General features: G+C 39.3%; 1 protein-coding gene across 9 annotated transcripts in view; it reads left to right on the forward strand.

The window, feature by feature from the left end:
- LOC124157399 (ral GTPase-activating protein subunit beta) overlaps positions 1–13281 on the forward strand; it is a 61404-nt gene that overhangs the window by 19399 nt on the left and 28724 nt on the right. For all 9 annotated transcript variants that reach the window (XM_046532076.1, XM_046532078.1, XM_046532080.1 and 6 more), the window contains 5 exons: positions 435–781; positions 914–1059; positions 1268–1352; positions 2471–2615; positions 3824–3928. In XM_046532076.1, coding sequence (XP_046388032.1) covers positions 435–781; positions 914–1059; positions 1268–1352; positions 2471–2615; positions 3824–3928 — 828 coding nt within the window. The remainder of the gene's footprint in view (positions 1–434; positions 782–913; positions 1060–1267; positions 1353–2470; positions 2616–3823; positions 3929–13281) is intronic.

Below are 13281 nucleotides of genomic sequence, written 5' to 3' on the forward strand. Positions count from 1 at the left end.
AGGCGCAGAGCTCAGGGAAACATGTCTTAACAATCACTTATTAAAACTGGCTAAGGTCGGAAAGTTTTCCTCGTTTGATAAGTTATTAATAATCCTTATTTAAGCCAAGCGCTACCAGCCAGCAGGGTACTAGGCTAGCCGCTAGCAGCCTGCGTCGTATCAGCGCTAAGCCTCGCCTCAAGGTCACCTCGCAGGGCGGGAAGGGGAACCAGAAATACGTCACGCGGAGAGACTTCCCGACATTCATACTTAAGCGTCGCGTTTTCGTGCACTTGAAAATTTTCACTTTTCATTTAATCGCGAAAAATAGATATCGTCATTTAAAAATCTAAAAGCGTGAAATACGTACTCCAGGAGTAATAATCTTTCGATTTAGGCAATAAAAAAATAATAGGAAACCACCCTATTATACATGAATGTGGTGAATTTTGCAGGGCTAGGGGAAGCCAGCACAAAACGCCCAAGTTCTCTGTTGTTGGATGGCTCAGTGAGGAAGAGTATTGGCAGTGGGAACAGCTTGGGGATCCAGGGTATGGTGGTGAATGCTAGTCCATCATTTTCTCCTGCATCATCGCAACCGGCATCCCTAAATGATGCTACCGAACTGCCACCCACACTTACCATTGAGAAATTTGAATCTGGGAGAGCCGAGGCTCTAGGGGCTCTCTGCAGAATATTCTGTGCTAAAAAGACAGGTGAAGAGATTCTGCCTGTGTACTTGGCTAGATTTTACCTAGCTCTTCAGCAGGGATTGAGAATTCCAGAAGACAGGAGTGGAGATGTAAGTTTAAATTCTGTTCTTGCTCTTCTAAATCTAGGTAGCAAATATAATGTGTAATGAATATACTGTGCACTTATTTAAAGCTATTAAATTTATAGCTTAGTAATGTTTTTTCCCTTTTTCTCCTATCAGGCTCGTGTGTGTGGAGAAGTATTATCCAGTATTATTTTGAATTCAGCTGATTTATTTAGACTAGATCTGGATGGTGTCCAAGTTCTGGTTCCATATGTATTAGATGCTTTGGAAATCATCCTGCCCGATAAAGAATTATCACCAAAGTGAGTAACATTTTGGTATTTTTTATGCTCTTCTTAATTCTTTCAGCTTGGATTTCTTTATAATTAAATTTCCATGAATGATAATGGTGTTGAACTTCATAATTGGTCAGTTTGACTCGGTCTAATATGAATTATTCTAAATTTAGAGTTAGCAGATTATTCACCTGTTTTTATGATTTTTCAATCCCTTCAATTTTTTTGTTTCCAGATCTCAGTATGTGTCCAAGACAGAGCTGAGAAGAGCCTCCATACATTTACTGCTCTCGATGCTTGTGCTACCTCTACATTTCCAGGTATGTACTATTTTTAGCTGACTGTTAGGTTGTTATAATGTTCAAGCTCTCAGATATTTCCTTTGATTGACTATTTAAATTAATTTTATCTTTGTTAATTGCTAATGATTATTTGTATGAAGGTGTCAAAGGAAAAGCAGGGTTCCCACTCAACTGTGAAAACCTTGAAACCGTGAATAAGCCGTGAATTTCGTCTGCCGTGAAAAAACCAGGAAATAGCCGTGAATTTTGTCATTAAACCTTAGAAATCTCTCAAACTTGATTGTAGAACTATGGTAGACAGATTAAAAGAAAAATGGATGTTTCGATCATGTTTCAATCCCTAGTAACTTGCAGATACTGTCCACACATTTTTCTGCACACGTGTATTCAAAGCGCAATTATTAATTGGTCAGTGAGCCATGACAGCACATTGACCTTAAGCCTTCGATTGGAAGACATTAACCCTGGCAAAAAATCAGGCACTTCTTCGCTTCCCTGCCACCCTGCTCTCTCCATTTTCCCACTCACGCCCTTTAACCGGACCTGAATTTTGCTAACTATAGGTGACGTTATAAGAGATAGCACTTTCATTGCTGCGTTTGCATTCAAGGCATCTTTTGCATTTGTTACATTTTTAGTTAATATGTGGCTGATTATTGTTACGTGATCAATATTTCTGCCTAAAATGCCTTATCTACAAACAGTGAATTTGATGACATTTAGACCGTGAAAACTTGGAAAAAACCGAGAATTTTATGATGTAGTTAGATCGGGAACCCTGGAAATGTCTCTTGGTTCTAGGAGAAAGAATTTATCTGTTATTAATGTAAAGTTGTTCTTTCAAGGATTTAAGTTTGCCCTTTATCATCTGGGGTTCTGTAAACTAGTACGTTATGTGTTTTGGAGCTATGAATATGCTAGAATTATGAGCATAGCTCTCATAAATAGAGGTAATATTAGTAATCGCTGAAATCTAGAGCCAAAGCACCAAAAATATCCTGCTTGGTATAATTTTTTGCTTTCAGTGGAATCTTATATTATTAGTCTTGTTATGTGAGGATCGAATGGAATTCAATTTTATATCCCAACCGCAGTCAAAATTTGTGACTAATCTTATGTTATTTCTCTTTTTGCAGACTCTGCCAATTAGGGAATTATCATCAGGCTCAGAAAAAAACTACAATCCTTTGACTTTCATTCAACTTAAACCCCGTCTCATGAATCTTCTGATTAATGCTCTGCAGGTTGAATCTGATCCTCAAAACACTCAAATGTTACTTGGTGAGTACTCTTTAACTATTTTTCCCAGTTTCAATGATACATCGGACTGCTATGAGTAATGTTTTCCCCTGCGACTGCATATTTTTGATTGCTACTTTTGGATTTTTCGTAATAGCTCTTATCTTATGTTCATGGATAGTTGCAACTTTTGAAGCCTGATCAAATTTACTATGAAGAATGAGGGGTAATTATTTTTTCTGATAATTTCTTCAACTGCATAGGTGTTTCATTTTTTCTCATTTGTCTTTGCGAGACTAATAATATTGTCGTGACGGGACGACAACTGCTACCTACTAGGACTTCTACCTACTTGGTACTTAGGGGATAAGGTTCCGAAGGGAGAGCGAATCCAATGCTCTTCGGGAGTTACTTAACTCAGCTTTTATTGTTCTTTGCTCTTCAGTCCTTACACTTGCACGGGGGGGGGGATTTGAGGCTGGCACGCACGGAGGTGGAATTCTTGGGTATAAAACTTACGTGGCGGCGAGTAGGAAGAGGCGATGCTGATGGTCGTCGAACGACGAACTCGTCCCGACCAGGCACTAACACACCGCACTCACTGTACTGCCTAGACACTGTCCAGCGCAGGACAGAATTTCTGCCCTATATATCTACTTCCTGGGGGTGCGGGTGGCAGGAAGGGGTGTAGGAGCGGGAGGGGGGTAGTTAGCTCTAGTGCATGGTCCGAATTCTCAGAAATGCTCCTTGGACCCACGCACCCCAGGGCGGGAAAAGTAGTGTCACGCCTCCTTTCCTGCCACACAGAGTATCTTCCGATCACCACAATATACTCAATGCCTGTTTCAGAAATTACCATACTTTACTTGATGCTCATGAGTAGTTTTAACTCGACTCGAGATTAAAGAGTACTTCTCGGACATTATAAATGGTATATAATTAGTGGAAGTGAAAATAGTTTTATTCCAAATTAAGTTTTTGTTGAAATTCACCTATTAATGTTTCACATTAGTTTGAAATATCCATCACTCCAATCATGTGAGTGTTCTGGTTGTTCCCGTTCCTGCTCCACCATTAAAAAAAATCTATTTCATACGTAAAATTCCATCCTGTTACATCTTCTTATTTCATATCCTATATATACATAGTTTGAAACAAATATATACTTTTTGGCTGACTGCATATACGAAAAAGTAATAATTTTAAGGAAAAATATATTTATAGTTGTAATTTTTTGTGAATTATCCCAGGTGGTCTGCTCCTTAGTGTGCAGGATGCTGCTGCCTATGAGGAAATGGAACAAGGCATTCAACTTGATCAAGGGCCAGATACTCCTTCAAATTTACTGTCATCAGGTGAGTGACCTGTTCTCTTGCTAAATAATGTCATTAATAATTTACTCTTAATCGGGTAAATGATGTGTATTGGCTAGCTAATCTGTAATATTTTGATTTATTCTGCCAAATTAAAATTAATCTCAACATTCTAATGCAAGATTGTTATAGTCAAGCAATTCTTACTTAGTTTTTTCTATATTAATATATCAGAGGTAATATTATATCATTAATGTCTTCATCACAACTCAAATCCAATTTAATACTTCATAACTATGGATGGAATGATACCAGAAATTTATGATACCAGAAATTTATGATACCTATCAATCCATCTCTATATTCTACTGGTGCAAAATCTGATATCACTATGGTCTGGGTATGATGTAAAGTCATTATTGGACTGAAATAATTTTTAGCCTGGCTCCAGTCATTTAGGTTCCAGAGCATTTTTGCAGTCCAATGTAGACCATGCTTATTTTGCCTAATGCGTGGCAGAAAGTTGAAAATTAAATGTGACGGTATCCGATGTGATATTAGTTGAATTCTATGATATGGTTGTCATAAATGTCAGGCAATACTTTGTCTTGGTATCTGTCCATCCCTAATTATAACCAAGTGGAAGGAATAAATTTTGTTGGTGTGTTTGGGTTGTTTAACCACAGAAGTGAAGCAGAAAATGAAACTACATAGTGTTGAAGTTAATGCATTATAATTTTTCTGTTTTATTCTAATTGACAACATTTATTTTTAATGGATGAGCTTTATTTAATCGAGCTTAGATAAGTAAATTTGATGGTTGGTGCAATAAAAAGGTATTATTAATCCATTATTAATATGAAATACAAGAGATCCTTGTTCATGTATGGAGACACACACAGTTCCTTGAGCTGCATTTTATTGTTGTGAATGTGCTTTAGCTTTATAAATGAAATTTATCATGCTCATCATATCTTTTCATAGAAAGGTTTTTTTAAGGAATTGTAAGTTTATATTTCAGAGAAGCACCGGAAGTCTTTACATCTTTATGTAACTACTTAATTAGTAATATTTTGGCATGTGAGAGCAGGCAATTCTGTATATGTGATGCATTTTCAATGTTATCAGGCACTATCTAAATTTGTAATTAATATATTTACTCTTGTATAAATTTCCTTAGGTTATACGATGAAACCTCTACTTATGGGCACTTCTTATTTGCAGACTACACATATGTATGGGTTGAATTCTTTTCCCCAGCATAATAATAATGTATGTATTCAGTCACCTTATCAGTTACAGACACCTCTCACTCATAGGTGAACTTTCTTTTTAACGGAGAGAGATTCCACTATATTGTAAATTGACCCCATGAATCCATTGATAACTACTGTAAATAATGATATTATTTTCCTTCTTTCTGCTGGAATTTGGATTTTCTTCTCTAATGAGTTGTTTTTGAATGATATTTTAATGAGACTCTGGCCAGCTATGAAAAAAATTATAATAATGGACGTTTCTGTGTTCTCGAGCCTCATTTATTGTTTATGAGTTACAACAGTTTGGAAGGCGGCCTACTTTTGTCTTCAGGGTGAAGCCTTGATTTTTTTGCCTCTTATTGTAGCACTCGCCGTCTTTCTGCTGAGTGCTGACCAATCAGGGGAAGGACGGCCATTGCTATGAGAGACTGTGAAGAATCAAGGCTTCTTGCCTTCAACCTGAAGACAAAAGCAGGATGGCTGTCAAAACTGTTCATGGTGAACAAAAACCCAGTGCTGTTCCACAAGCTTTTAATCATGCTGTTTGCCTTGATAATGACGCTATAGCTGTTGAAACTAGTCGACAGTAAATTTAAAGTTTGTGGAACAGTACTGGGTTTTTGTTTTACCATGAATATCTCATTGTTCCACCAAGTCACGTCAAAATCAGTTGATTTCATTCAAAACTGTTGTCACTGGTGAACAATAAACGTGGCTAGAGAACCCATAACCGTTCATTCATCATGAGCATTGCCGTGGAAACCTATGTATGAAAAACATCATTGATAGCATTTTAAAGTGTTTTGATTGATTTTTCTCCCAAAGCCTATTGTATTGAAGGCTATTTTTTAGCCTTAAAATGTCTGGCGATGAATTGGTTGTGTTGCAATATTTTCTGTAAATCCGGAATTTCTGGGAACTGTTCCTTCTTCATTTCAGAGGAAGAATCATATGATGATTATATTTCATATTTTGCTGTAATTGAATTATCCATTGCCATTTATAATTAAACTAATATTTCTTGTTCATTTTCATAAATCTTGTGGTCACGTCCAGGTAGCACTTCTAAGTTTGACCACTTCTCTAACAAGGAGAAGTCGCCAAAGTGATGTTCAGGATCTGGATGCGGATGTTATTTTCTAAAACTATATAGGTAAGGTAGAAAAAGTGTCACGGCTTTCTTCCACATAAGCCCGGGTTCGAGAGATATTCGCATGTAAAGATTTCGCGCAGCATCAGGTCGCTTGAGTAAGCGCATCCTCTCAACTACGGCCGTGGCGGTGCGGTCTAGGGCGTTAGTCTTGTAAGTTATAGTTGGTGTCCCGGGTTCGAGACCCAGCGTCGGCAATATTTTTTCTCTCTTCCAATTTTTGAAAACACTGTTATATTTTACCCCAATTCGTTTTAATTAGTTACTTCGCGATTTTTTAAATTTAATATCAATTTATGGATTTTAAATGAAACTCCGAATTGTGCCTTACCACGCGAATTAGAGGACGTATATAAATACTTGCGCGTGAATTTCCGTGTAATGTGCTCATCATGTGCACCGATGCACACCTTTACCTCGCATCAATTAACCGATTGTACATCCATTCGTGAATCGTACCCCGGTTTTTGACGCGTGTGCCTCCACTTTCAATGCCTTTTTTACATTCCTGAAGCACCAGTATTTTCCAGCTTAAACGTTTTTTTATTCAAAATTTCATTTCCACCAGGCATTCCCTCCATTAGATTTCTAACTGCCCACGCACTGTCTTCCCAACGAATCTCGATCTTTACAACAAAATGTCCTTCCACTCACCATACGTCCCTTATGACCTGCCTTCTAGCGTCCTTCAAAGATATTCCGTCCCAACAACCCTGCGTCCACAACTGACCCTCGATAATCCCTGAATGAGGCGCCGAGGCCCAATTGTGTGAAAGCGGGTGCGAAAGGTAAACAAAGAAGGTCTCGAAAACGGCTTGGGTAGGCTGCTGGAAAGCAGGATCATTGTGCTGGATGGGTGGAAGAGGAAACTAGCTAGGGTCAGTAACTGAATGTGAGGATAGGTAATGGGTTTTATTTGTTGATAAGAAATACTTGAGATTACGAATATACGAAGAGGCTGTGGGAGCAATGGCTAGGGCGAGGATGATTAAATTCCCCGGAAATTCACGCGTAAGTATTTATATACGTCCTCTAATTCGCGTGGTAAGGCACAATTCGGAGTTTCGTTTAAAATCCATAAATTGATATTAAATTTAAAAAACCGCGAAGTAACTAATTAAAACGAATTGGGGTAAAATGTAACGGTGATTTCAAAAATTGGAAGAGAGAAAAAATATTGCCGTCGCTGGATCTCGAACCCGGACACCAACTATAGATTACAAGACTAACGCCCTAGACCGCACCGCCACGGCCGTAGTTGAGAGGAAGTGCTTACTCAAGGGACCTGATGCAGCGCGAAATCTTTACATTCGAATATCTCTCGAACTCGGGCCTATGTGGAAGAAAGCCGTGACACTTTTTCTACCTTACCTATATAGTTTTAGAAAATAACATCCGCATCCAGATCCCGAACATCACTTTGGCGACTTCTCCTTGTAAGGTTATATTAAATATCTAAGGCTATATATCTCTCTAAGGTCATATAGAGTACCTCGCTGCGCTGCGCGCTCGTTAAGGGGCTCCGCCCCTTAACAACCCCGGTTCGGGCTTCGCCGTCTACAAGTGTGATCGTTTGAAGAATTTTACTTGGAATAATCTCACCTCAGCTAGGGGCCGGCTTCGCCGGCCAGGGGGTAGGGAAGCGCCCTACTCGTTCCTCGAAACGGCTTCGCCGTTCTTGTTCAGAGGCGGCTTCGCCGCCCAGGGGATGAGTGTTCCCCCCAGGGGCTACCCCGCTTAATACTCGGAACGGCTTCGCCGTTCCTCGTCTGGGGTCGGCGTAGCCGCCCAGAGGGCGAGGGCATTTCGGAACTTTTTCACCGCTATTCGTTTAAGGGGCGGCTTCGCCGCCCAGGGGTGTATTGTAGCTAACAGCGGCCTCGCCGCTTGAACATCGGGGTGGCTTCGCCCCCCGGGGGTTACTGAAAGTCCCCCTCGCCTAAGCCAGTTACTCCTCGGAACGTCTTCTCCGCCTTCGGGATGAAGAGCCTCCCGCGGCTACTCCGCTTAGTCCTCATAAATGGTCTTCTCCACCGAGAGGGGTGCCCAGGGGGATTCAGGGTTTCAATGTGTTATACATGCGGTCACCAATCTTCCACAGTGATTATGAAGCGATAATTGTAAAGGGTATTGCAATACGGCGTAATAGTTGCGACAAGTACGCATAAAAGAAGACTTAATGGGAAGTAATTCATTTTTCGCAGGGGGTTCCAACGGAATACCGGGTTTTTATACTTGTGTTAAACCAGTGGTCAGAACTCGTTATCATAAGTCCTAGGGGTTCGAAATAGAGGCGGAACTCTGACGATTCTTTTACCCGGAGAGGCGATTTATTAGACATTTTTTGGGAGTTTTCACGGGGTTATCGGGGGTTTTAATAAGTAGTAGTGGCACCGGCTAAATTGTGACGAAAACTACTCGGAAAGGCGAATTTAAATTTTTTTTCGGCGAGGTTCCAGGAGGTGATCGGGGGTTTTCTGGTATTTTTTCCCGAATGGTTTACGGTGGCCCGCCTTCACCAACCATTCTGGATCTAGAGCTCAGAGAGGACGGGTAGTGCGGCGTAATGTTTGCGAGAACTTCCCAAACAGGAGAGTTAATGGCACATTTTACACTTGGGGGATATCAGGGGATACCTGGGGTTTATATGTGTGTACTCCGGGCGGTCACCATCCGTTCACATATATTCCGTGGGGATGAGTCGTTGGGGTAAGAACCAGCGGTGGAATAGTCACCAAAAGTACACAGAAAGTAGACTTATATGCAAAATTTTATTTTTTGGGGGGGTGTATGTGGGTTTACCGGGGGTTTGTAGGTTTTTACAGCCAGGGGTCATCAATCGTCCACATCAATTCCGTAGCGATGAGTGGTAAGGCTTGGAAATGCGGTGGAATTGTGACGAAAATTACGCGAAAAGTCTACTTATATGCAAATTTTTATTTTTTAGGGGTTTTCAGAGGGTTTAAAGATGACGATGTTATATGGTCACATCCATTTACTATCATATCTAAGAGAAGTTGCCCCTATGACATCCATATTTCGAGAGTAATACAATAAAAAGTAAATCTCTCCCCGGAAAATATTAGTAGTGCCCGCTATTTTTATTTTTGCGCGGTTATATCGATTAAATCATTTATATAATATGTATGTTTTCTGAAAGATAATGTATAGCTGTATGTAACTACAAAGTTTGAAAGAAATCGGTGAGGTAAAAGTTGACAAAATTCTATGTTAATCTTTTGGAAATCGTAATTTTCGGTGATTTTCGGAATATTATAATTTTTTTCTGAGTAACCAAGGACGACGAAAGAAAATTGTTACCTACATTTCGTAGACGATGTTATAGGCATATGTAATAATCATTTTCGTTATCCTATACCTTAAATTAAGTCGAAGGGAGCGGAAGTTATGAAATTTTAATAGAAAAACGAATTTTTAGACGCCATTTTGGCTGCAATTTTCTTAAAAAGAAATTAACAGCATTACATAATTACGTGCCCACGTTCATCAGCTTTCAGGAAATGCATTAGCGATCCGTGTGGCACACACCATTTGCGCGCAGTAAAATAAAAACCGAAAGACTGTCCCCGAAAAAAGCCCGATGTCGGCCATTTTGTCGTCCTAGCGACGACACGTGGCGGAAACTTCCAGTTTTCGGATTTTTCCTCCGAATCATTTCGGGCTCCCCGCACGCGTGCCAAATTTCAGCTCTCCAGCACGTCTGGAAGTGGTCGGGAATTTGTATCCATCAGTCAGTCAGTTACCCCAAGCGCTGTATATAATAGAGATTATCAATATTTGTGACCAAATGTTTTGCTGTGTACATTTTATCTTATTAGTTAATGTTTATTATGCATGATACATGATCTAGTGCCGAGTGGAGGATACTTACTAGTGTGGCAGTCTAATGCGAAATGGTACAAGCATGCTGGCCATCATACCCCTTCTACATATCCTAGCCCTTGGGCTACTTAATTTTGCTATACCTAGGTTGACACTAGTTCTCAGTGGGACTAGCTTTTATTGACCCATCATATAAGTATTGAAAAGCTGTGTGGTATTCTTTACTTTTATTTTCCTTGAATCAGCTGTGATAGGAAATATGCGTGCATCACTGTCATTTCCTCAAAAATTCAATTATTTTATGGAACCTCTTCTTGTACTGTCTTGTGCGGGTTCAACAATGTGTGAAATTTTCTAAATTGTGTCCGTTTTCATCAGGATGTTCATTGGGATGGTATTTTAAATCCAAAAGTAAGTTCCATAGTGGTTTTTTTCCAATCATGGTAAGCTTTTGGGTCCATGTTGTTGTGTTTCCTCTTCAGTAAATGTCTTTAGGAGTTCAGAAGATTAATCCATGCTTTTGTGCCTGAATGCTGATTGTAATGTTTTATTTTTGTTATTTTATAAGTGTAAATTTGTGCTTGCTTGTCTGCATTTGTCTTCTCTCTATGACTATAAAGTTTATTGTTATTCTCTGCATTGAGTGTTGTCCATAAGTGCTCACTTGTAGTTGGTGATTTGTGATGTTCCCCTGTGTATTTCAGTGAGCCAACAAAATGCTATTCATGGAGGTGAATATGAAAGTATCTTTGGGTTCAAGTTGTGCTATTCGTTAAAGAGGTGGTCAGCTAATTTGATATATGGTGTCATTGAATGGAGCTTATTTTACAGAGAAGGAAAGACGCTAATTTCATGTTTGGAGCCCTGTAAAATGGCTTCCATGTTTGATGGCTTTCTCTTGATTGCTGGTGGCAAGGTATATCTACTCTTGAGTTATTGGTCAGCTACAGATCATGAACAAAGTAGACTGCTGATAGAGTGACTGTCTAGTTAACATAGAGTTAGTGACTCTGCTTCAGCCAGTTTCTAATAAAACAATAGGAAAGTTTCCTTCATCAAATAAAACGAAAGGCATTGATTTTGATTTGTTATACACCATTAGTGTATTCATAATATACAAATTATTTGGTTTTAGAAATACTAGTTTAGACGAATGTCAATGGTCAATTTTAACCTTATTTGAAAAAGGCCAGATTGGCGCCCTTGCGATGCCACTCCATGTGACTTCACAGGAATCTAGATTCTATGCGAGTAGTCAGGAGTTTTACATCGTCTGAGATTACCAATGCATGCATGAGGCACAGAGCTCGGGGAAATATCTCTTAATAATCACATATTAAAACTGCCTATGGTCGGAAAGTTTCCTTCGTTTGATAGGGTATTAATAATCCTTATTTAAGCCAAGCGCTACCTGCTAGCTGGTTACTCTGCTACCTGCTAGCAGCGTGCATAGTATAGGTGCTTGTATCACATGGCAGCAGCCGGAACCAAAATAATGACACATGGGCTTTTCCCAGCATTCATACTTAGCCATCACATTTTCGCACACTTGAAAATTTTCACTTTTCATTTAATTGCAAAAAATAGGTATCATCATTTAAAAATCTAAAAGCGTGAAATTACTCCAGTAGTAATAATCTTTCAATTTAGGCAATAAAAAAAAACAGGAAACCACCCTGGTATGGATTCCTTGGGATAAAAAATTGTATGGGTCGTGAGGTTAATTCAGGCCATCACATTTTAATCTTATGCTGTGAATATACTTGGGGTTTTTCATTTAGCTTTTAGATTGCAATTGGATAGAAATTAGGCATATATTTATGGGATGACTTACTTCATTCATCAAAACGTAGGTTGTAAATGAGAAATATAAGAAAAATTTTTGCTCACGCAGTACTTTTGTCTTTTCTCTCAAATAACCTTTTTAGTTTCATGGTGACATTTTATACTACCATGAATTTTTGTCAAATTGTAATAATGGGTGTACCTATTTCAGGATTTAGGGTAGTTCTTCTCAAGTATAGGGTGTCCACCCTTTTCTCCATTTAAAAGACTACCGAGGCAGCTTGCAATAGGGTGGTTTCCTATTATTTTTTTTATTGCCTAAATCGAAAGATTATTACTCCTAGAGTACGTATTTCAAGCTTTAAAATTTTCAATGACGATATCTATTTTTCGCGATTAAATGAAAAGTGAAAATTTTCAAGTGCGCGAAAACGCGATGCGTAAGTATGAATGCCGGGAAATCTCTCCGTGTGACGTATTTCTGGTTCCCGCTGCCGCCCTGTGAGGTGACCTTGAGGTGAGGCTTAGCGCTGATACGACGCAGGCTGCTAGCGGGTAGCTGAGTACCCTGCTGGCTGGTAGCGCTTGGCTTAAATAAGGATTATTAATACCTTATCAAATGTAGAAAACTTTCCGACCTTAGCCAGTTTTAATAAGTGATTATTAAGACATGTTTCCCTGAGCTCTGCGCCTCATGCATGCAATGGTAACCTCAGATGATGTATAACTCCTATCTTCTCGTATAGAAACTAGGTCCCTGTGACGTCACGTGGAGTGGCATCGCATGGGCGCCAATCTGGCCCTTTTCAAATAAGGATAAAAATGGACCATTGCCTTTCGTCTAAACCGGTATTTCTAAAATGAAATAATTTGTATATTATGAATACACTAGTGGTGGGTAACGAATCGCAGTCAATGCCTTTCGTTTTCTTTGATGAAGGAAACTACCCTATTAGCTGACTGATTAAAGCTATGTGCAGGTGCAATTTTGCAGGGCTCTTATTCATAGCTTTCCCTTTTGTGCAAACCCAAAAAATCCCCAAGCAATGGAGGGGTTCAATAATTCATACGGATGCCAGTAAGTTTGAAGTTTTACTGTGTTTTACGGTAAAAGATTGTGTGAACTGTGATTCAATAGCAGTACCAAGTTCTAGAAGAGTGTGTGTGGCTTCAACAAAGCCATCTTGCTGTGAAGAGAGCATTTCATATTTTTCTCATTCACTTAAAGGCTTAGAGAATATGCTATAATTTATGCCAGTCCTGAAGAAGTGGTGAAGAATGACCCAAATAAATTGCGAGGAGACTCATTTTGAAGAGACATGGAGAAACTTTCAAAACCTGATTGTATGGATGCTTTA

This window comes from Ischnura elegans, chromosome 4 (genome assembly GCF_921293095.1).
Source record: "Ischnura elegans chromosome 4, ioIscEleg1.1, whole genome shotgun sequence".
In the NCBI taxonomy this organism is placed as follows: Eukaryota; Metazoa; Arthropoda; class Insecta; order Odonata; family Coenagrionidae; genus Ischnura; species Ischnura elegans.